The sequence below is a fragment of the Lactuca saligna genome, chromosome 2 (assembly GCF_052625555.1).
Source record: "Lactuca saligna cultivar CGN05327 chromosome 2, ASM5262555v1, whole genome shotgun sequence".
In the NCBI taxonomy this organism is placed as follows: Eukaryota; Viridiplantae; Streptophyta; class Magnoliopsida; order Asterales; family Asteraceae; genus Lactuca; species Lactuca saligna.
In genome coordinates, this window is record NC_136418.1 from 67,186,973 (window position 1) to 67,212,915 (window position 25,943).

At 40.4% G+C, this 25,943-nt stretch overlaps 1 protein-coding gene and 1 non-coding gene across 2 annotated transcripts; one reads left to right on the forward strand and one right to left on the reverse strand.

The window, feature by feature from the left end:
- Positions 1-410: 410 nt before the first annotated feature.
- LOC145033193 (small nucleolar RNA R71) lies at positions 411-517 on the reverse strand. The gene has a single exon (XR_013677430.1). It is a non-coding gene; the product is annotated as a small nucleolar RNA R71 (small nucleolar RNA).
- A 603-nt stretch (positions 518-1,120) lies between these two features.
- On the forward strand, positions 1,121-2,452 carry LOC145029794 (uncharacterized). The gene is made up of 2 exons (XM_078978253.1): positions 1,121-1,993; positions 2,282-2,452. The coding sequence occupies exons 1-2, from the start codon at positions 1,121-1,123 to the stop codon at positions 2,450-2,452; spliced, it is 1,044 nt and encodes a 347-aa protein (XP_078834379.1).
- Positions 2,453-25,943: the final 23,491 nt, after the last annotated feature.

The window sequence follows — 25,943 nt, forward strand, 5'->3', positions numbered from 1 at the left end:
ATTCCGCTGACGAATTAGCTCTTACCATGGCTAACATCGATGAAATCCACATGGGGGAATGGAAGAAGAGGATACGCGATGACACTGGCCCAATACTTGTGCAACCTGCAATTCCTGCAACTGCTACTTTTGAGCTTAAGGGTCACATCCTTGCTTAACTTAAGGAAATTCCCTTCACTGTCAAAGACCACGAAGATGCTTACAAACACTTGGATGAAGTAAATGATGCAATTGATTATTTCAATGTTCCAAATGTGCCTCGGGAAGCTCAGCTACTTCACATGCTACCGGTTACATTGAAGGGTGCTGCAAAGGATTGAATCAAGTCACTACCCCCCAAATCGATCACTATGTGGGCCCAAATGAAAGAAAAATTCATTGATCAATTTTGCCCGCCATCCAATATATCCAAGCTCATGAAAGCCATTACTAACTTTGAACAACAAGCAGGGGAGTCACTATATGAAGCTTCGGGGAGGTACAAGATCTTGCTAAGGAATTACCCACATCATGACCTCAATAGTCAACAAGAAGTCTCCATCTTTTATTATGGAGTAAATGTTACGACAAGGCAATTACTTGACTCGCAAGGTCCACTCACGAAGAAGGCGCCTCCAGTGATAAAGCAATTGATTGAAGAATTCTCTAAGCATTCTAGAGAATACCATAATCCAAGAAATTATGTGACTAGGGGGGCCGCCTATGTAGCTTCAGAAGACTTGTCAGCGGTCATGGCTATGCTAAAAACCATGGATAGGAGGATGGATAAAATGGCTCAAACGATACATGCTATTCGGGTGGGTTGTGAGAATTGCAATGGGCCTCATCTTACTAGAGACTTCGACTTGGATGAAAATGGCAACAAAAAGGTGGAAGTTTGTTAATCAAGTGGGGACCGATATGATGTAGATTGGCGTAAACAAAGAAGGAGTGGCTCCCTTATGACAAGTACAAGAAGGCTAAGGAGGAGAAGTACAAGCAAAAGGGAAGAGGTTTTTACCAAAAGGAGGAGCCGGCACAAGAAAGAAAACCAAGTTTGGAAGAGATGCTTACCAAATTTGTAGCTGCTTCAGAAAAGAGACATAATGATCATGATGTTGCAATCCAAGAAACAAGAACAATGCTTAAAAACCAACAAGAATCCATCCACAACATTGAGACACAGCTGGGGCAACTTGCTCAACAAATCAATCAAAGAAGACCGGGTGAACTTCCAAGTAAAATCGAGAATAATCCAAGAATGGAGAACGTGAATGCTATAACAACTAGTTATGGAAAAAATATCACTCCTCTGACCCCTGCACAAAAGGTCTCAACTAAGGAGCATGCAGAAAGGACAGAAGATTCGAGATCAGCAAAACCAGTCACGACTCGCCGAGTCCCTCTAATGGACTCGACGAGTCCAAGGTCGGATGACAAAACAACTGCTTCTTTAATACCTTATAGACCGCCTCTGCTATATCCAATTCGAGCCATTCCTGAAGAAAAGGCTAAAGAATACAAAACATTCGTGGAACATGTTAAAGCCCTTCAAGTCAATATTCCATTTGTTGAAACAATTCTTCAAACGCCTAAATATGTGAACTTGCTCAAAGGTCTCTTTTCCGCTAGAAAAGATATGGTTGCAGTCGCTGAGATAGTGTTAAATGAGCTACCAGGAAAGAAAGACGACCCGGGAAGCATCTCGATTCCTTGCCAATTTGGAAACAAAATTGCTACTCAAGCATTGACCAATTCGGGTGCAAGTATTAATCTAATACCATACTCTTTTTTCAAGAAGTTGAATTTACTGGAGCCAAATCCAATTAGTATGAAGATCCATCTAGCAGATAAGACAATCATTCGTCCAATAGGTGTTTGTGAAGATCTTCTCATCAAGGTTGACAAATTTGTATTGCCCGTGGATTTTGTAGTGCTTGACATGGAAGAAGACCCCAAAATTCCAATTATTTCGGGGAGACCATTTTTTAATACTGCAGGTGCATTGATAGATGTATGCAAGTCCACCCTAACATTAAGGGTAGGAGATGAATATGCAGTGTTCAAGGCTACACAAAAGATGATAAGAAAAGAAGAAACAATGGGGTTTACGGAATATTCACAGACTCACCGAGTCGCATTGACAAACTCGACGAGTCCAGTCGAAAAGCCCATACATGAGGGCAACCTTGACCTGCTATTAACAAGTTCTTTTCCTATGCAGATTTTTCCAAATTCTTTAGTAGGTCCAGCAGAAAAAGGCGAAATTGTTAAAACTTATTATGACTTCCAAAATGTTTAGGTAGCTTACCTTGATACGATGATACAAGGAGATAAAGAATATCAACTTGATAAGGAGGCAAGCTTGGGAGAGAAGGAGAATGTAAGGGCTTGGAATGATGATGCTAATAACTCATCCATTGAGTCACATACGACAAATCAAAAAATTAAGTTAGTCAAACCCCGAGCCTGATTTTTTTCCAATTTTGAACTAATTAAGTTTAAAGAAGGAGAAGTATAAGAGATGGGGCCAGAGAATGGGGTGAAGAAAATGAAGGCGGGGAAACGGATCAAGCATGCAATTGAAGAAGATGTTGCAAGGAAAAACAAAGAAGAATTGTGACGGGAATATAAGAGGAAGCTACACGCTTACAAAACAAAGTATAAACCGCAAAAGATTAAGCGTGAATTCCCGATGCAGGACAACGAAGACACGTAGAGCGGGAGGGAGTCCAGCTAAAGACTCCTCAAAAAGAAGCACTTGGCGGGAGGCAACCCATTATGAGAGTTTGCTTTCTTTTTTCCTTTATTATTTCCGTTTTAGCTTTTGTTTGATTTTCTTAGGATTTTTCTGGTTTCATCTTCTAAATCATCAGAAAATTATGGCTGGAGGGTAAGCATGGTCTGAGTGTGGGGTGGATTGATTATTTTTTGCAAAAAGAGTGACAAAATCATATGATTTTTTTTAGATTGCAAGTGACTCGGCGAGTTCGGATGTTGACTCGATGAGTCTATTCAAGTCCGGATACCTTTCATTCGTGACCAGACTCGACGAGTCGACAATATTTACTGACAAATAAAAAACATTTTTTACATCTGCTTAAACTAGAGTTTTAACCCTAATGTGAAACATAGTATCAGCCACATACTCGCCGTGCGCCTCTTTCCCTCTCAAGCACTCATCAATCTTGTTGATTTTTTTTCCAAATTTTCGAATTTCATCAAGCAAGGTACTTAATTTCTTCTTTATTTCAGTTATAGCCATGATTTTTAAATGTTTGAACGTATCAATTTTATAGAACACCCGTTTTTGAAATCATAGAAATTTTAGTGTAAAACCCCGTTTATTTATTAAATAAATAAATAAGCGAATAGAAGCCCTAAAACAAATGATTATGTATGAAAGGATGGTCTCGAGGAGCTAATTGTAAAGATTTTAGAAGATGGGGTTTGTTTGGTAAAAGATGGGACTTAATTTGAAGGGAATTTCCGAAGTTGGGGTTGCTTTGAAAGAATAAGGGTAGGGAGGGGCTGTTATGGTCCTTATGGCAAACTAAATAAATGGAGGCGGGTATTTAGGGTCCCGTAACCCCAACCCTAGCGCAAACAATGGCAGCCGCCATCTTCTTCACTCCATGTTACCGTTGCAGCCTCCATCACTCTCCTTCTTCACCACCGACGATGCTACCATTGTAGTTACCGGAGCAAGCCACTGAGATCGTCACTGCTTCGTTGAGAACCGCCGCCATAATCTCCTCTGCTACCTCCGGTGAAGTCGTGAACGGATAGAGAAGCTCCACCAAGAATGAAGGCGGAGCTGTGACCGGCGTACGCAAGTCGTGTGCAGTTGGGATGCTCTCGGTGAGACTATCTCTCATCTCCTTCTTCCATTTTCTAGTTGTTGGGGCCTTAACCGCCGCTGGTCACCAATCAGTGGCGTTTTAGCGATATCCTGCCACCTTGTGGGTGGTTAAATGCGTATCTGTTGCCTTAAAGGTTCGTTTAGGGAGCTAATCGGGTTGTATGTGCATTACTTGCTCGCAGGAATTAGGAGAATCGCTGCCACCACCGTGAGGTGGTGGCTATCGCTGCAAAATCCGCCGCCTGCCGCCACTCCTTCCATTTTCCGGCGTCGCTGCCATCGTGATCAGTTGCTGTTGCCACCGTGAGCCACCAGATGGGTGGCTGGAGTTGTTTTGTGACCATATAGCAGGTGTGTGTGTGCATGTATTTCTGTTAGTGCGTGTTTAGTCTAGCCGAAAATCATAAGAGCCGCCACTGCCACCACCGTGAGGTGGTGGCTACCGCCATGAACCACCACTGTGTGTGTTTATGTTATTAGTGTGTGTATTTTAGTGTATGTGTGCGTGGATAAATTCGGTATTTCACCTTGTAATTGTAAAAAAAAGGGGAATAATGAAAAGAACTTGAAAACCACCACCTTAGGGTGGTAGCTGCCGCCTCCTGCCGCCGTGTCGGGTGGCGGTGCGCTTTGCCTCTTGTGATTGATTCGTTTGGGCTTAGTGAAACCCTAATGGGCTCAAAGGAGCTCTAATGGGCCTAATGAAGCTTAATGGACTCTATTGGACCAAATAAAACCCTAATGGGTTAATAATATTTTAGTGGGATTAATAGGCCCATAAAGCCCTAATTGACATAAAAGGCCAATAAATTAATAAATGGGCTAGTAATTGGGTTGGAAACCTTAATGCCATCAAAACCCTAATTTTGGGGAATTAATCGTGACACACGAGAATTATGTAATAACTTGGAATATTAAATAATAAACTTTGGCAGAAATTAATCTAAGCAATAATGGACTTAATGGATTAAGTCCTTAGTTGATTAAGTCCCTAGTGTGTTAAGTCCCTAGTGGGTTAAGTAAGAAACACTTAACCATAGTTATCATTTGATGTGAAACGCTAATTTCACTTGGGCTTTGTATTGGGCCATCCGAGAATAATCAAATGGACTAGAGTAATTAGTTGGGCTTTAGGGTAAGGCCCATATGAAGGATTGGGCCCAATTTGGAAAATTGGGCCATAGATGGGCCATAGTTGGGGCCTAGATGGTTGTATGATATTAGGCCCTAGAATGATACATGTTGGACTGGACTAATCAATTGGGCCATATGTTGGACTTTAATCCCTAGTTGACTTTGGGCCTATGGATTGGGCCTTGGGCTTGGGTAAGCCAAGCTAGGGATAATGTAGTAATTACCCAAAGCATGTATTTTTAGTTGTGTGTTAGAACCCAATTATTAATTGGGTGTTATTTGGTGTTGACAGTTCGGGAATCTGTCAGCCAGCAGCTGGGGTGGAGTCTGCGGGACTTCAGCAGTATGGGATTGTGTCTACGGGACTTCAACAGTGTGAGGTGAGTTTCCTTCTAGTAGGGATGGGTCTAAGGCCACAATGCCGGCCCGTTTAGTTAGCAGTAGTTTCCGGACTTCGGTCCGATGCAGTAGCTAGTATGTTTGATGCCTTCGTGGCTCAGACAGGATTTGTGCACTAGGTTTTATGTGTTATGTGTTATGTGTTCCGGGCTACGGCCCGATGTAGTATGCAGTATATGTGTTCATGCTAGTTGCTATGTTATGCTATGCTATGCTCAGTCAGTTAGTTCCGGACTTCGGTCCGATGCAGGGGACAAGGTCCCAGTCGGTTCCGGACTTCGATCCGATGCAGTTAGTTCCGGACTTCGGTCCGATGCAGTTAGTTCCGGACTTGGTCTGATGCAGGGGACAGGGTCCCAGTCAATTCCGGACTTCTGTCCGATGCAGTTAGTTCCGGACTTTGGTCCGATGCAGGGGACAAGGTCCCAGTCAGTTCCGGACTCCGGTCCGATGCAGTTTCCGGGCTTCGTTCCGATACAGTGGGCAAGGCCCAATATGTGTTTGTATGTTATTGTATTGTATGTGGTAGTTTGGGGGAGCTCACTAAGCTTTGTGCTTACGGTTTTCAGTTTTGGTTTCAGGTACTCAATTTTCAAAAGAGGAGCTCGGGGAGATTGCAGTGCACACACCATCTGTTCAGCCTGGGATGTTTATACTCTGATATGTTTGACAGTTGTTATAATATTTTGAGATACATTGCTTATGATTTCTATATGAGGTTTATTGACTATGGTTTTATCATTAAATTAAACGAAATTTTCAGACTTTGTTTTTGGGATGTTTCAAGTTGGTATCAGAGCCCTGGTTTGAGGGATTCGGATACACTTCCGGGTGTATCTGAACTCAAACTAAGGGGAAATAAAATATTTTTATTATTTAAAAATGAAAACGTCTTCTAAAAAGAATTTTGAAAGCACCTAGAAAGAAAGAAATTTTTAACGAGATAGAGGTGTGTGCATGCGATTAGCCGAGCTCAAGTAAGTACTCCCAATTTACCCATACAAGTTATGTTATGACTATCAGTATCAGTATCAGTATCAGTACCAGTTCAGTTCAGTTTCAGTTTCAGCTTCAGTAGAACAGCATGCTAGAGTAGGACTAAGGATCTAGGATGATGCCCTATGTGTCTGCTTTACGTGTTTCAGCTTGATAAGAATTTCATGCTAGTAATGAGTAGACAGTAGTAGGATTGCCTGGGTAGGTTATGCCTGATAGTATGAGCTTAGCATTATATGCTAGTGCAGTTTCTTGTTATGAGAATAGTTTTGCCTGAGTATGTTTCCCTTATCCGAATGTTGCTTGCTTCGTGCTTTGTAGAACTCTGAGTGATGAGAGTTAGCCATTAGGTGAATACGTCACATTACATGTGATCAGGGTTGAATAATCTCAGAGTGCTGGATTTGGCCCTACTGCGCAGCTCTTGTTTGAGTCCAACCGTTTTAGGGACGAGACTTTTACTCGAAGGATTATCCGAGCCTCATCACATGTGATGGTATTCAGGTGGTGGCTAATTGGCATTACAAGGAGGCCTTCAGTAGCTGAGGACTGTTTGAGTAGAGTCAGAGGTTCCCTAGGGCAAGCCTAGGATGAGAGTAGCAGAGATCAGTAGAGGAGTAAAGGGGACTTGGTGGAGTTGAGGTAACTCTTGAGGAAAGTACGGATAGATGTGGAAGGTAGTAGGGGCCCATACTACTGAAAGCAGAGGATCCGTACTCGATTCAAGAGGGGCCGAGGCGAAACCAAGGAACTAGTAGAGTATGTGAGAGATCCCTCAGCAGTAGTATGTATTTGGTCAGGGATTGTTATATTTTCAGCATGGCGACGTTGTGCGAGATATCAGTTGGTAGTTCAGGTGCAGGGGAGGGGTCTGGCTCGGGCTTTAGAGCCGGACAGCTTGACGATCAGATGAGGGATTTCATTTCCGCAGAGATTATGCGCAACATCATTGATCAGACTCCAGTGATTTCCGGTTCAGTTAGAGAGGCTATTGTGGAGTTTATGGACAGTCATCTTGAGGCATGTAGGGGCCGGGTTTGTTTCAGGACAGACTGGGGCTCGTCTAGGCCCTGAGTCTTATGGAGTTCTGGGATCCATCAGGGAGGGAGATCCCATTTCTAGTTCTGCTATCAGGAGGCAGGGGTGAGTGGGGCATTCTATCTCTAAGAGAAACCATTGTATGATTGGATAGTTGAGGAAGTTTCGCGAGCCATTCACGAGGGTCTGCCAAACATGGTCGTGAGGATCACTGATAGATTGATAGCGAGGCTTCAGGATCAGACATCTGTTGTTCAGACAATAGACATTGCCATTGGGGTAACGCAGGAGCGAGAGTCAGGCAAGGTGTCGGAAGGGAAGAGGAAAATGGATGAGACACAGGTTGCCACAGGTTCGAGTAAGAGGCCCAAGAGTTCAGATTTGAGGACGAGGAACTATCAGAGCCGCAGTCGACGCGGGAAGTGCGGAAGGACGCACATGGGTGCGTGTAGGCGTAGAAGTGGTGGCGATGTTGGGTGTTTCAATTGCGGCCAGATTGGTCATTTTAGCAGAGACTGTGTTGTTACCATCGCCCAGAGACTTGATCCGTTGTGTTTCCATTGCAGTCAAGGGGCCACAAGAAGGCCCACTGTCCGAGTTGTATTCAGCAGGGCGGGCGCCAGCTCCTGCCCTTGGAACTTCGAGTACCGTCAGTGGTTGTCAAGGCCGGGCAAGGGTGCCTACGGCTTGGAGCCGAGTTTCTCCGGTAGATTTCAGCAGGGATTCGAGCAGCACTGAGTAATGGAGGTATGAAACTTTGTTTTTTCAGCTTACATTATGATATATTGCTATGGTTTCTACATCAATCGTGGTACAAGTGTTGTGTTATGGAGTGGCTTGCCTGTGCTTATGTCATATGCCATTTGCATACCTCGGATGATTGGTTGGTAGTTAGGGGAGTGCGGTAACTGTAGCATGGTAGGGAGAGATCTGGTTCGTTTCGCTAGTTCGGAGCGGATAGTGGTTTGGATGGAATGGTCAAGTTCCTACCCGGTGGGCTTGGACTCCCCAGTAGAAATTTTGGGATGGTAGTAAAGGTCGGGGTCTCTTTTGTATATGAAGCAGCAAGGGGTAAGCAGGATTGAAGTGGGGGAGGACCCTCCGGGTATACATGGATAAGAGTCACTCAGAATGATTGCGCGGCCTCTGAGAAGAAGTGGTAGTAGCACAGTGATGGATGGATTGAGAAGTTCAGAATTAGGAGTTCGAGAACTTTTCCCAGCAGTGGGTTCATGTAATGGAGATGGTTAGAAACTGGTTAGGAATCCAGGATTTGAAGACCACCTGTAAAGACTCAAGTGAGTGGAATGAGGAACCCAAGAGCGGGCAACAAGAGATGTTTTGTATTAGTAGCCAGTGTATGAGGCAGCATGCAGGTTGCGTAGATTCAGGAGTTGGGAGGTGGGAAACTTCCCAACAATAGCTTCTTGTATCCGGATTAGTAGACAGTTGGGTTGGGAACCAAGCCGGAGAATTCCTCGACGAAGCGCTAAGTATATCAAGGATATAAGATGTTGGGGATGATGCAGAATTCAAAGACTGAGGGCTGGTTTGAGGAATCGGGATGAGGGATCACTAGCGGGACTAGGGATAGTCAGGATGTCCTCGGGTCAGATAGTAGTAGAGTGTTGTAAGTCTGCGGGGGTAGCCGTAGCATTCACTAGTAGTCAGATAGTAGTAGAGTGTTGTAAGTCTGCGGGGGTAGCCGTAGCATTCACTAGTAGTCAGATAGTAGTAGAGTGTTGTAAGTCTGCGGGGGTAGCCGTAGCATTCACTAGCAGTCAGATAGTAGTAAGTGGTGTTGTAAGTCTGCGGGGGTAGCCGTAGCATTCACTAGCAGTCAGATAGTAGTAAGTGGTGTTGTAAGTCTGTGGGGGTAGCCGTAGCATTCACTAGTAGCCAGATAGTACTAGAGAGTTGTAAGTCCGCGAGCATAGTCGCAGCCTTTTATCAGACTGGTAGCAGCATGAGCGCGTTGTTGAACGCGGGAACGTAGTAATTCCCGCCCGTTCGGGTGTTGCAGTGAGAATATGGAAACCCACTTATTGGATTTCGAATTTACCCAAATGGATTAGATCTGGTTAAGCCAGTAATGAGACTGTAGGGACGTCACTACAGTTATGAGATCAGAGAAGCAATGGATTGCTTCAGGACGTGTGAGGTAAGGCTACCATTGGTCAGGTAGCAATCACTTTTAGTCTTGGATTTAATGATGACAAGATGCGACGCATGGACCCGATCGGTTAGATCAGGAGGTTGTTAGAGCCACAGTGACATGATAACTAGTGGCAACTAGTTCCAGAGAAGGATCTCGTTCAGAAGTCGTGTGAGGCGACTAAGTGGGAGTTCTTTGGCTCCGCAGCTGAGCCGGAACCCAGTATTTCAGATGGTTGGTGAACGAATTGAGATCAGGCAGGTCTCGTTAGACTCTGGAAAGCAGCCATGTGGCGGCATACCGCTTCAGGCAGTTCAATGTTCGGACTGCTTCGACGATGGGCAATGTTAGTATTTGTGTTTAGGGTTGCAAGTTTGGGCGGAATAGCTAGAGAATTTGGGAGTGACAAGTCACTCACAGCGAGATTAGCTGAGCCTTGGCTAAGTGTAAGTGGTTTGCAGAGGTAATTGGGGTTGTTAACTAGGTTTATGGTGGGAACCACATGCTATCAGAAGTTGAGTAGTCAGTTGTGAGATAAACGGATTGGATCAACGATATTGATTCAGTATGGGTGGTCTGCCAGGGATTCAGACCATCTCGAGACAGCAGATTCAGATCGAGTAAATGTTACCTAGTTGCGAGATTTTCGTTCATCTACGGATTGTAGGGCTTTGCGAGGTTTGGTCATAGCTAACCTGGTAAAACTAGGGTATGCCCAGGAACATGACTATGTTATTAGAGTGGCTTGGTAAGTAAGGATTGATAAGGAATGATTTCGAGGACGAAATCTAATTTAAGTGGGGGAGAGTTGTAAAACCCCGTTTATTTATTAAATAAATAAATAAGCGAATAGAAGCCCTAAAACAAATGATTATGTATGAAAGGATGGTCTCGAGGAGCTAATTGTAAAGATTTTAGAAGATGGGGATTGTTTGGTAAAAGATGGGACTTAATTTGAAGGGAATTTCCGAAGTTGGGGTTGCTTTGAAAGAATAAGGGTAGGGAGGGGCTGTTATGGTCCTTATGGCAAACTAAATAAATAGAGGCGGGTATTTAGGGTCCCGTAACCCCAACCCTAGCGCAAACAATGGCAGCCGCCATCTTCTTCACTCCATGTTACCATTGCAGCCTCCATCACTCTCCCTCTTCACCACCGACGATGCTACCGTTGTAGTTACCGGAGCAAGCCACTGAGATCGTCGCTGCTTCGTTGAGAACCGCCGCCATAATCTCCTCTGCTACCTCCGGTGAAGTCGTGAACGGATAGAGAAGCTCCACCAAGAATGAAGGCGGAGCTGTGACCGGCGTACGCAAGTCGTGTGCAGTTGGGATGCTCTCGGTGAGACTATCTCTCATCTCCTTCTTCCATTTTCTAGTTGTTGGGGCCTTAACCGCCGCTGGTCACCAATCAGTGGCGTTTTAGCGATATCCTGCCACCTTGTGGGTGGCTAAATGCGTATCTGTTGCCTTAAAGGTTCGTTTAGGGAGCTAATCGGGTTGTATGTGCATTACTTGCTCGCAGGAATTAGGAGAACCGCTGCCACCACCGTGAGGTGGTGGCTATCGCTGCAAAATCCGCCGCCTGCCACCACTCCTTCCATTTTCCGGCGTCACTGCCATCGTGATCAGTTGCTGTTGCCGCCGTGAGCCACCAGATGGGTGGCTGGAGTTGTTTTGTGACCATATAGCGGGTGTGTGTGTGCATGTATTTCTGTTAGTGCGTGTTTAGTCTAGCCGAAAATCATAAGAGCCGCCACTGCCACCACCGTGAGGTGGTGGCTGCCGCCATGAACCACCACTGTGTGTGTTTATGTTATTAGTGTGTGTATTTTAGTGTATGTGTGCGTGGATAAATTCGGTATTTCACCTTGTAATTGTAAAAAAAAGGGGGAATAATGAAAAGAACTTGAAAACCACCACCTTAGGGTGGTGGCTGCCGCCTCCTGCCACCGTGTCGGGTGGCGGTGCGCTTTGCCTCTTGTGATTGATTCGTTTGGGCTTAGTGAAACCCTAATGGGCTCAAAGGAGCTCTAATGGGCCTAATGAAGCTTAATGGACTCTATTGGACCAAATAAAACCCTAATGGGTTAATAATATTTTAGTGGGATTAATAGGCCCATAAAGCCCTAATTGACATAAAAGGCCAATAAATTAATAAATGGGCTAGTAATTGGGTTGGAAACCTTAATGCCATCAAAACCCTAATTTTGGGGAATTAATCGAGACACACGAGAATTATGTAATAACTTGGAATATTAAATAATAAACTTTGGCAGAAATTATTCTAAGCAATAATGGACTTAATGGATTAAGTCCTTAGTTGATTAAGTCCCTAGTGTGTTAAGTCCCTAGTGGGTTAAGTAAGAAACACTTAACCATAGTTATCATTTGATGTGAAACCCTAATTTCACTTGGGCTTTGTATTGGGCCATCCGAGAATAATCAAATGGACTAGAGTAATTAGTTGGGCTTTAGGGTAAGGCCCATATGAAGGATTGGGCCCAATTTGGAAAATTGGGTCATAGATGGGCCATAGTTGGGGCCTAGATGGTTGTATGATATTAGGCCCTAGAATGATACATGTTGGACTGGACTAATCAATTGGGCCATATGTTGGACTTTAATCCCTAGTTGACTTTGGGCCTATGGATTGGGCCTTGGGCTTGGGTAAGCCAAGCTAGGGATAATGTAGTAATTACCCAAAGCATGTATTTTTAGTTGTGTGTTAGAACCCAATTATTAATTGGGTGTTATTTGGTGTTGACAGTTCGGGAATCTGTCAGCCAGCAGCTGGGGTGGAGTCTGCGGGACTTCAGCAGTATGGGATTGTGTCTACGGGACTTCAACAGTGTGAGGTGAGTTTCCTTCCAGTAGGGACGGGTCTAAGGCCACAATGCCAGCCCGTTTAGTTAGCAGTAGTTTCCGGACTTCGGTCCGATGCAGTAGCTAGTATGTTTGATGCCTTCGTGGCTCAGACAGGATTTGTGCGCTAGGTTTTATGTGTTATGTGTTATGTGTTCCGGGCTACGGCCCGATGTAGTATGCAGTATATGTGTTCATGCTAGTTGCTATGTTATGCTATGCTATGCTCAGTCAGTTAGTTCCGGACTTCGGTCCGATGCAGGGGACAAGGTCCCAGTCGGTTCCGGACTTCGGTCCGATGCAGTTAGTTCCGGACTTGGTCTGATGCAGGGGACAAGGTCCCAGTCAGTTCCGGACTTTGGTCCGATGCAGTTAGTTCCGGACTTTGGTCCGATGCAGGGGACAAGGTCCCAGTCAGTTCCGGACTCCGGTCCGATGCAGTTTCCGGGCTTCGTTCCGATACAGTGGGCAAGGCCCAATATGTGTTTATATGTTATTGTATGGTATGTGGTAGTTTGGGGGAGCTCACTAAGCTTTGTGCTTACGGTTTTCAGTTTTGGTTTCAGGTACTCAGTTTTCAAAAGAGGAGCTCGGGGAGATTGCAGTGCACACACCATCTGTTCAGCCTGGGATGTTTATACTCTGATATGTTTGACAGTTGTTATAATATTTTGAGATACATTGCTTATGATTTCTATATGAGGTTTATTGACTATGGTTTTATCATTAAATTAAACGAAATTTTCAGACTTTGTTTTTGGGATGTTTCAAGTTGGTATCAGAGCCCTGGTTTGAGGGATTCGGATACACTTCCGGGTGTATCTGAACTCAAACTAAGGGGAAATAAAAGATTTTTATTATTTAAAAATGAAAACGTCTTCTAAAAAGAATTTTGAAAGCACCTAGAAAGAAAGAAATTTTTAACGAGATAGAGGTGTGTGCATGCGATCAGCCGAGCTCAAGTAAGTACTCCCAATTTACCCATACAAGTTATGTTATGACTACCAGTATCAGTATCAGTATCAGTACCAGTTCAGTTCAGTTTCAGTTTCAGCTTCAGTAGAACAACATGCTAGAGTAGGACTAAGGATCTAGGATGATGCCTTATGTGTCTGCTTTATGTGTTTCAGCTTGATAAGAATTTCATGCTAGTAATGAGTAGACAGTAGTAGGATAGCCTGGGTAGGTTATGCTTGATAGTATGAGCTTAGAATTGTATGCTAGTGCAGTTTCTTGTTATGAGAATAGTTTTGCCTGAGTATGTTTCCCTTATCCGAATGTTGCTTGCTTCGTGCTTTGTAGAACTCTGAGTGATGAGAGGTTAGCCATTAGGTGAATACGTCACATTACATGTGATCAGGGTTGAATAATCTCAGAGTGCTGGATTTGGCCCTACTGCGCAGCTCTTGTTTGAGTCCAACCGTTTTAGGGACGAGACGTTTACTTGAAGGATTATCCGAGCCTCATCACATGTGATGGTATTCAGGTGGTGGCTAATTGGCATTACAAGGAGGCCTTCAGCAGCTGAGGACTGTTTGAGTAGAGTCAGAGGTTCCCTAGGGCAAGCCTAGGATGAGAGTAGCAGAGATCAGTAGAGGAGTAAAGGGGACTTGGTGGAGTTGAGGTAACTCTTGAGGAAAGTACGGATAGATGTGGAAGGTAGTAGGGGCCCATACTACTGAAAGCAGAGGATCCGTACTCGATTCAAGAGGGGCCGAGGCGAAACCAAGGAACTAGTAGAGTATGTGAGAGATCCCTCAGCAGTAGTATGTATTTGGTCAGGGATTGTTATATTTTCAGCATGGCGACGTTGCACGAGATATCAGTTGGTAGTTCAGGTGCAGGGGAGGGGTCTGGCTCGGGCTTTAGAGCCGGACAGCTTGACGATCAGATGAGGGATTTCATTTCCGCAGAGATTATGCGCAACATCATTGATCAGACTCCAGTGATTTCCGGTTCAGTTAGAGAGGCTATTGTGGAGTTTATGGACAGTCATCTTGAGGCCTGTAGGGGCCGGGTTAGTTTCAGGACAGACTGGGGCTCGTCTAGGCCCCGAGTCTTATGGAGTTCTGCTATCCATCAGGGAGGGAGATCCCATTTCTAGTTCTGCTATCAGGAGGCAGGGGTGAGTGGGGCATTCTATCTCTAAGAGAAACCATTGTATGATTGGATAGTTGAGGAAGTTTCGCGAGCCATTCGCGAGGGTCTGCCAAACATGGTCGTGAGGATCACTGATAGATTGATAGCGAGGCTTCAGGATCAGACATCTGTTGTTCAGACAACAGACATTGCCGTTGGGGTAACGCAGGAGCGAGAGTCGGGCAAGGAGTCGGAAGGGAAGAGGAAAATGGATGAGACACAGGTTTCCACAGGTTCGAGTAAGAGGCCCAAGAGTTCAGATTTGAGGACGAGGAACTATCAGAGCCGCAGTCGACGCGGGAAGTGCGGAAGGACGCACATGGGTGCGTGTAGGCGTAGAAGTGGTGGCGATGTTGGGTTGATGACACATGGTGCTTGGAATTTCATGACGATGATCCCGACCCTTCCTTTTAATCCTATTCTTTTTCGGAGGGCGAGAATTATTGAGGATTATGGCGGGGGACATTATGCTCTCCCCAATGATGATCCAGTGATCGAGCCCGAGGCACCGGGACGGAGGGTTCGATGAAGACATGAGTGGGAAGTGGAAGAGGAACCGCCGGTGATTCCGGTGGACAATGATGAAGTACTAATGGATTGATACAATGTCGAGATGAGGCAGTTACAAGACCAAATGGCGAGGGGTATAAATTTTAGCAATGAATCCTATGTTCGACTTTTTTTTTTAATCATTTTCATATTCCACACATTGATGGGGGTAACTTCCCCTACATTCCATCTTGGGACGAGGTCATTAACACAAGGCGGAGTGGAGCTGGAGGAAGTGGAGCTACGCATGGAGGGGACGATGATGAGGGAGAATATGATGACTAGATCTTTTTATTTATTTTTTGTTGAACAATTTATTTTTATTTTGTTTTATTTCTTTGGTGTGTTTTAAACTTTAAATTAGGATTTGAATTTTGTGCTTGATGTTCTAATGCCGTTGGTTCTTTTCAGAATTTGAATTAGGGATACTAGCATAAGGAGTCTAGAGAATGTGAGGAAAAGTGGAAAGAGTCAAGAAAGAGCGATGTATTAAGTCTAGGTGTTGAGTCCGGTTATATAAGGTTTCATGAGTGATTGTTACTAAAGCAATGGGAGGTTTTTGAAGTACACCAAAAGCTGGATACGGATCAGAATTCAATTTTTTTCACCCAGCAAGGACTCACCAAGTGCAGTTACCCGACTCGACGAGTCCCAGGATATTTTGCATGATTTCAAGCATTTCGTGTTATTACTCGGCGAGTCATTCACCAGACTCGATGAGTCCATCATTATTCAACCTAGAAGGCTGATGATTACTTGCTATTCGTTACATCACTTGGCTACCCTGTCTTTACAATTATTTCCTGAGGATTTTCCAATATCTCTCCTGCACATTTGGAGCGACCACATGCGACATGACGCCCGAGACATAGATGAGCTTTTCCCACGTCTAAAGTCATTCAAGGCTGGAGCTTTACATGAAGAATATCAACTTCGCGACTACTACCCTAGGGGAGTTTGTTCCAATTCTCTGTATATTTCATATTTTTATTCTTCATGCATACCATGCAATGGGGATATTGCACGAATTAAGTGTAGGGTAGGGGTTGGTTACATCTTAGTAAATTTAGAATCCTAATATCCTAATTTAGGTCTATTTTAAAAAAAAAATGTTATTTAGGACTTAATTTAGAAAATTTTGGTAAAAAGTAATTAGGGTTCCATGTTAGAATTATGTTGATGATTGCATGAAAACCGAAATGTTTAGTTGAGCCTATATACGTTCTAGTGCATTCGTGGCTTCCTTATTCTAGTGAAATCATGGGTCAAAAACATGACCTCGCTTAGTTTGAAGGATTTAATATGTTTAGCATCGTGTACCAGAAATGTATCCAGGAAAATTGTTATCGTTAACCAATAAAGGTTGAAGTTGAGCGCCCCTGCTTAAGCATGTAGGGTTTTGAGTGGAAAAAGTGAGTTACATGTTAAAAAAAGAGAGAGAGAATTACAAGAAAAAGTTTAAAGAATTTTTGGAGCATTCAAGTATGAAGTTAAAAGATCAAAAATTCTGAAGAAATTCAAAAGTTGAAGATACCAAAAGTCAAACAACAAGGTGGTCAATTCAGAGAAATTAAAGATCAAATGTCAAAGAAGTGAAGAATTCCAAAGAGCTCCAATGTGGTATCATAAATTGTAATTGTCTAGATTATGTATGATTAGGTTTCTCAACCAAAAATACCTTGAGGTTAAGAGGTTTTCTGAGGATGGATTCGGAGGGATGCATAAAATGAGCATTGTTCGGAAAAAGTGGGCGAATGTTTATGAGGATTGTGAGTATTTGCAGTATGGGGGGTTATTAGGAAAATTTTAGACACAAATGCATGCGTTGCGGTCTTGGCATAATGGCTGGGTTCGATTGGAGTTGTCCTATGTGATTTTAATGTGCTAAAATTCAGTTTTGCTTAGGGGCAAGCAAAATTCAAGTGTGGGGTATTTTGATATGTGCATATATAGCCTTTATTTAATATTAATTCTTATCATTTATTAGCTATTTATTTGCATATTATGGACAAAAGATACTTAAAAATGTGTGAATTGTGTTTTCAGTCCAAAAGGAATGCTTGGGAGCAAAAAGAAGCAGGAGTACTCATTGGGATGGTTTGGAATGATCAAAAGAAGAAAAGTCCACAAAATGGAAGGAACTCGGCAAGTCTTGTCGTCAACTCGATGAGTCGGTACGAAGATTCGAGAAGACAAAGACTCCTTAACTTACCGTGCATGGGAATTAAGGGATGGACTTGACGAGTCGATCATAGACTCGGCGAGTCGGGTCGAATCTATAAAAACGACTTCTCAGATCGACACAAGATTTTCTGGAGAACCCTTGGGGAGAAAAGCTGCGAATAGAAGCCAGAGATGACCTAGAGAACGAAGATCCAACCCTAAATCCGATTTCGAAGGAGATTAGAGGCAATTTCCATCACTTGCAATTCAATCTATTGTTTCCATCATGCATAGACATATAGATTTTGTTTTTGTGCGTTCAATTACCTCAATCATGAGCTAAAAACCTCTTAACTTCTGTTTGGGGAGACAATATTTATATTATGGTTTGATTTTCGGTAGGATTAGTTTTATATTAGTAATTTTGTTAATCTAAGCTTGTTAAAGAACCTTATGTGTGAGTGATAACTACTATTCGGTTAATAGGAACAAAATTAAGTTGCATGAACATCTCTTAATTGTTACCTCATATAATTTATGTGACCACTTTATTATCTGACTAGGATTAGCGAATGTGAAACTAGAATTAATAGAAAAGTAGGTAAATTCCCGTGTGAGCTTGTGTGATGACCATCAACAAGAGGTTAATTGAAAGACCAATTTAGTTGACCATTACAAGTCTTAATTAACCCGAATAAATAATCTAGGAAATTAAAGTAAATTAGACAATTGGCCGCTGTTTGAATTAGTTTGTTTTCTAAGGATTAGTGTAGCGAATGTGAACCTAATCACTTGAATCGGTAGCCAATAGAACAACTAATCCATTGCACTATTACCATAAAATCAACCATAGGATCAATTGAGTTGAACCAAAACAGAAGTTTCCTTCCTTATTGAATGCAGTTGAATCTTTGTTTCCGTAGTTTCTAGTTAATTAGTTTAATTATTAGTTAGTAAGTTTCTAGTCTTGCAAAACTAGAGAAAACCACCTCTTTTATTATTTGTTAGTTAATATTAGATAATTTTAGTAATTAGTTTAAATTGCCGTTCCTTGAGTTCGATACCCTGCTTACTAAAACTATACCCCAATAGACAGGTTCACTGCCTTTTGTGTGATTAATTTACATCTTATAAGTAGGATTAAAACTAGTTGGTTTCACACAAATCAATTAAACACCTGGAGATTCTTCAAATTGGATAACAATTTTGGTATTTCTCTAGATATCTGATTAAACCCAAGGTTAAGAACCCTAAGGTTTTCCAAATCACTGAAATTGGAGTTTAAATTCCAATAGAGCATGCTCCCTTCGAGATTAATCGCTTCCATCTTCTTCTTACCCCAAATTTCATTGGGAATTTCACCACTTAAATCATTGAACGAGAGAGATAAGATTTGAAGCTTTGAAAGCAGAGAACATTTGACAACTTACCCATCAATTTCGCATTACGACCCATATGAGAATCCTACACTCGAACAGAGATCTAAATATCTTTCTCTCCAGCTTTCCAACACTCCCGATGGATTGTAAACGGAGCTCTTTTAACTCTAAAAGTGCCGATTTGTCAAAATCATTGTCGAAAACAACATAGGAATTGAAAGACGTGAAGAAGACCCATAGAAGTAACAAGAGCTTTAAGGGTTTGCTTTAACATAGTGTGCGACTCATCTTGGAGATTGGAAAACAAAGATCAATGCTTGACGCCATTGGTAATGGATGAAGACTGTCGTTGGAAGCCCTTCGATTATGTGAGCGCTGGAAATCAATTGTTTGAGAAAAGCATCAGAAATCAATTGTGTGGAGTAAATGTGGTTTTGTATTATCAGAATTATTGTAGAGAGAGAGAAAGAGAGAGAGAGGGAGATAGAGAGAGAGGGAGAGAAAGAGAGAGAGATAGAGAGAAACAGATATATATATATATATATATATATATATATATATATATATCTATATATATATATATATATATATTTAATTATATTTTAGACAAAACTTCAAAATTGATCCCTGTGGTATTCAACAAACTTTGGATAGGGTCAAAAAAGTTTCAACTTGCATGGAAGGTCCAATATCAAAGTTTATCTGGGTTTTTGGTCCCTGACACACTTAAAAAGACAATTTTACCCTTTTCATTTCTTTTTTCTATTTTCTTTATTTATTTTGGTATTTAAACAATTATAAATAAAAAATAAAAACTAAAATCTCACCCAACCTCTCTCTCTCTCTCTCTCTCTCCACCCACCCTCTTCCGCACCCTTGTTCCTTTCTTGTTTTTTCTCCACGATCATAATCATGCCAGAGGTGGAAACATTTTCTTCAACATAAAACATTCGTCTATCAGGAACACCTTTCAGCCCTTCTCTCTTTCTTTTCTTCATTACATACCTTCCATGCAAGTTGAAAACTTTTTGGACCATATCTAAAGTTTTTTGAATACCATAGGGACCAATTTTGCAGTTTTGTCTATATTTTATTTTTATTTTTATATTTTTTTTTAAATTTGATTTGAAAATCGAAAAAAACAAATAAAAGATATATATATATATATATATATATATATATATATATATATATATATATATATATATATATATATATATATATATATATGTATAGGAATGAGTTCTATGGAAAACAAATAACTAGGGCAACATCTACCGGAACCAATAATCAAATGAGACGTGTCCATTTCTTTCTTCACAAGTAATGTATTGTGGAAGTTATTGTGGAAGTGATGTGATGTCATGTTTTCATTGGTTCAAATATGTGTTGCCCTAATCATTCATTTTCCATATAACTATATATATATATATATATATATATATATATATATATATATATATATATATATATATATATATATACTAGATACGCTAGAGGCCCGTGCTAAGCACGACTCACCCCTGACAAATTTGCTAACTTCTTCACCTCAAGGGTAATTTGGGTATTTCATTCACAAAAATGTGGAAAGTAAAATGCCATATTTCAATGGATTTTTCACAATACAAAGGCTTAATAAGTAGATTTTATTAGTACAATGTGCTAATAAAAAAATAAGAGTAGGATGCTATAATACGTAAATAACTATCAAATAGGTTTCCTTCGAGCAAAAAACATTAGAACTTGGAGACCTCTACTTAAGGCTCGGTCAAACAACAACCTTGTTTGGAAAGATACAGAAGGGAACCATGTCAACAGGAACCATGTCAACATGATAATTGGCATAAATATCATTAATCCCATTTTTCCTAATCGTTAACTCATTTTTAGACAAGTGGGTAAAACTCATCATATATCTACACACTACTTCATCCATTTAGCACTTGATGGAACAGAAAAATCAACAAAACATAACTTCAAACATGCAGTTATCACGAAAGATACAGTTATTACAAAAGCAAAGAAAAAATGTACCTACATTTTAGAAATAAAAGGGTATAATAGGCATTTACTCATTCAAACAGTTCATTTAAGGGTAAATGACCGTTTATTCTCATCCACATGGCTTATTCAACTTATATAATAGTGTATTAAAATCGAGAAAAACCGACAAATATATTCCTTTTTCTTGATATTTTTATAATTTTGTAGACTTTTAAAGTACATTATTGTAATATCAGGAAATGAAAGTAGGACCTTATAATAAACAAATTAATCGAAGTATTTTGTTATTTTTTGCATTTAATGCTTTTAGCCGTTTATTACACAAATTTAAAGTGCTTTATAATATATCAAGAGCAATGTTGTCTCACCAGCACTCATTAAAATTTGGCAACATATTGCAAGATGTTCGTTGAAACAAGAAAATGAAGCCTTTTTTTAGAATATTGTGATTTAAGATGAACCAGGACAAATTTGGCAACTGGTCTAATCCGAATCTAACCTTCACTAACTCAAATCGCATTGATAATAGACATATGAGGTGCTTATTACAAACCATTGTTACTTTGTCTAGTAACCAAATATATGAAGCACAACAAATTCAGTAAAAAGTGTCGTCACAAACACCAAAAAAAACTTTATATATCTTTCAGGGAACCCAACATTGGCAAAATCCCCTTTCTTAATTATATCTTTTTTTTTTTGCTAATCAACTTTGTACATATAAAAAATCAAAGACAATATGAACATCTTACAAAGAATCTTATTTACCTCTCAGGTCAAGTTGTACATTTTTGGGACATTAAGTCTCCAAGCAGCCACAAGTTATTATACAATAGATGTTTGATTATAACCAGTCTATGGAAACGATATTTGATCTAGGTATTTATTTCTTGAAAGTTTCTTTCAATTACAATATGCTCTTTTAAGCATACATATGAAGCATCAACCCTTTCACACATTTGGAAAAGCATTGGCAAAAAAAGTAAGTGGAAGATTATTAATAGGATTTTGAATAGCATAATTGACCAAATTTAACATGATCTATCCATGGTTATGTGCATGTTTTAGCTAGTAATAGCTACGACATGAGCATAAAGAACTCTCTAACTATTAAAACCAACATATAACTAATGGAATCCTCATAATCTCATCAAACATCTGACACTTTTCTTCAATTTTATCTGTAGGAGCTTTTGCATCTCGATAGTTGTAACTTTAACATGATAGTTACTCTGATTAACCTCTACGTCATGGTGATGAAGATGGTAATTGTGTTCTTTATCATCATTATCATTTCTAGAGCAATTAATTTATTACTTTGGTGCTCTACTGCTAGCCGCCAACACCATCTTCAACAGGCAAAGCTATGGGAAAATGACTTTAAAGCCCAACAAAATTTCCAAACCATTTAAAAAATCTCAATCATGTTTTGTGTGTTCAAAAAAACCCAACGGACATAAATTTTTGTCTAAAAAGTCCAACAAAGTTCCAAACCGTTCAAAAAATCCCAATTTTGTTTTGTTTAAGTTCACTGGTTTTTTTTGAACAATCAAAACATGATTGGAGTTTTTTAAACGTTTTGGAAACTTCGTTGGTCTAACAAGTCATTTTCCTGATACGGTAATAAGTCACATCATCTATTTCTCTTATTTGACTTTCAGGAAAGTATAACTTAGTTGGACTTTTTAGACAAAATGTTAAGTTCGTTGGGTTTTTTTGGACATACAAAACATGATTGAGATTTTTTGAATAATTTGAAACTTTGTTGGGCTTGTAAATCATTTTCCCGCTAAGCTATCTCTTCTTTACAATCACTTTCCACATTTGCATGAGAACAGTATATGAAGTCACATCTATCCTAATCCTAAACTCTATGGGATATGCAGAAGCAACCATAGCAACAACTACCCAACCGAAGCCAATAAGAAACCCACCAAGATCAAACATTCACCTTATTTCTTACAAAAGGGTAATATAGATGAAATCACAAAATATGAGTAAATTTCCAACCAAATGAAATTACTTGTTCACATCATTTTGCTCCACATCGGTAAATTTCAGCAACAGGAAGGCCTTCATGTCCATGTGCTAACATGATTCCCAATTTCTACAAGAACATAAGCGAAATAAGAAACAATAATAATGTAACAACCCGAAATTTTCGTACCATCTCTTGTAACTCTTTCGTAGTACAATTCACGCAACCAATCGTCGTTTCCAAATTCGATTCCGATCTTTTGTTTAATTAAGTCATTAAATTATACGTATCTAAAATGACTTAATGGGTGTCTTAATACATTTAGAAATCATTTTAACACCCCATTTTTAGTGATCAGAATATTTCTAGAATTTACCGTATCAGGTTACGGCAACCTAATCAGGTACGACCAAAAGCCTCGCCTAACGCCGGTATCGGGTAGAATTCCACCGTGTCCAAAACTTAGACACTATATAATGTGTTTTAAGCCTCCATTTGAAGCCTTTGGCCATTTTCTCATAAACACTTCCAACCCCTCTCCTCATCCATAATCAAAGGTCCAAAAACAAAGATTTAAGGCTCCAAATCAAAGAGGTAACATCCTTAACTTGTTATCTAACCTCTTTAGCCTTCAAATTGATGTTTAAATTAAGTTTTGGGACCAAGAACATGAGTTTACAGCCAAGGATCAAGCTTGGGCCGTAAACTCCTCAAAATGGGGTTTTTAAGCCAAATTTACCCTTCCAAATCATAGTTGGGACTTAGGTATGACCTTGAGACTTGCAAATCTGGACTTGGAACACATTAAACATGAATTTTGAGGGACAAACAAGAGTTTACGGCCAAGGCTCCTTCTTGGGCCATAAACTCCTCTAAAATGGGGATTAAGTGTCTTAAAACATGTCCAAATGCCTTGAAGCTCAACCAATGGCCTTGTGGTAAATCCTAGAATCATCTAAAAATGGTTTGGAGACCTTAAACACATCAAATACCTTACATATTGGAGTTTACGGCCTAAGCACATAGCCTTTGGCCGTAAACTCATAAAGACATGCCAAAAATGCCCCTAATTCACCCTTAAGGCTTGGAAAAATTCCTAGAATTACATATGAGTGTTTTAAGCATCAAAAACTAATTTTCCTTAACCATATTAGAGTTTGCAGCCAGAAGGTATGCATCTAGGCCGTAAACTCATATAAAGGTGTTAATTGAAGCCTAAAATTAATACCAAGCCTTAGAAAGTTAGTTAGAATCACATGTGATTACTCCTTGTGCCTTAAACCAATTTTTCTTGACCATGGGTGAGTTTACGGCCATAAACTCCAAGTTTACAGCCATGAACTCCTTCTTATATGGTATTAATCCATTCAAACCATTCCAAGGCATTTTAGAAATTCATTCCAACAATCTCCAAGTCCAATCAAGCCATTAAGCCCTCAAAATCACACAAAATGAGTTTACGGCCGTAAACTCATGTATGTGTGTGTTTTATGGCTGTAAAATAACTTAAATGTTTACTCTTGGGGAGTAAACTCAAGTCCCAAGTCCCTAGTACCAATACACGTCCGAAGATGTCACCCGGGTCACTCCAAACGCTCGTTTTGAGGTGTTTAACCTCGTCGGAGTGTAATGTTCCATATAATTAGTGAATGTATCCCTAATTGAATATATATGGACATTATTTCATTTTGCATAGGGACATCACGAGTAATCAAACCCCAAACCAACGTTTAGTGTCCGAAACCGTCGCATTCCCGAGTCTGGTGAGTTCATACCCCTACCCTTTTTTCACTGTTTTCACTGTTTTCAGGGGGGAACACAAGCAAAGTACAAGGGATTACTTGTAATCAAAACATGTTTTCAAATGTGTGTTTCACGATTTATATGCTTTTAACACTGATTACTATAACTGTTACCCGTTTAAACATGCAGATCACGTAAACACATATTTGTGAAATGAGTTTTAAACTGTTATGTTTTACATATATTTCACAAATGGCTCTCCAAATTTTATCAGTTAAAAGCATGACATTAGACATTTGAATATAATACCTGTACACTGTTTTATCCTCGGTAACACTCCACATAAATACGCGAGTGGAGGACTATCATATTATTACTAGTAAATTTGTTAATCCTGTATGATTGGAGACACGTCCTCGGCGAACACTCCACAGAGATACGCGAGTGTAGGACTACACCCGTAACTAGAATCTCTGGGATTTAGAGAGCGTGACTTGAGTGTATAGATCTATACGGGGCTGACTACCCCACACCTGGCTGCTAGCTACAGCCGAACCGAATTGGTTTAAGGGTGATGAAAGTCATAAGTATGTGGACTACTTATTGCCACCGGTTTAGTCCATCGTATGGTTATGGAACTCGCAATTAGGATAATAGAGATTTACTTATAGTAATAACAAACAACTTAATACATCTTTCACATATGGTAACCTACATTCAGGAAAGTATGGGACTTTCCTGGGAAGCCTTGTACATAACCAGGTCTAATAGGAATACATCTTTTACATATGGTAATAAACATTCAGGAAGGTATGGGACTTTCCTGGGGAAAACATTTACATAACCAGAAAGGATAACGAACCGGATAACTTTACATTTTTCACAATTGGTAAAACAATCAGGAAAGTATGGGACTTTCCTGGGAATACATTGGTACATAACCAAAACAGTATATCAATCCTGATAACCTAACTATACATCTTTGTAAGAGAAAACATGTTTTTCAGTGTACTACTTTACTTTACATGTTGACAAATGATTATCAACCTTCTTAAGAAAATATGGGATTTTCTTGGTATACATAACATTTCAGAAACATAAAGGAAACTTGAACATTTTCACAAACAAAAACCGCTTATGAACTCACCAGCGTTATGCTGATTTTCAAACCGCTTGTGTTCTCAGGTCAGCGTTAGAACAGGTACCCGAAGATCCTTTTTTCTTGAAGACGGAGTACTCAGAAGACCCGTTTCATTTTGTTCATATATATACTATGTATCACAACCGTACAAACTTTACTTTGGAAACAATTGTAAAACTTTTCCTATGTAATGTAATGGTTGTTTTACTTTACTTACTATGTGCATTGGATTTGATACTCAACGTGGAGTCAAACCTAGAAATGTTTCCGCCTTCGGTTTTCGGGGTGTGACAAATAATAATCAATCTTTTTGCTCAATTATTTTCAAAATTTTAGTTCCAATATAAAAATGTAACAACCCATGATAGTAACTTTTTTAGTTCGAGCAGAGGATTTTTATGAATCAGTGATCAGAGTGGATT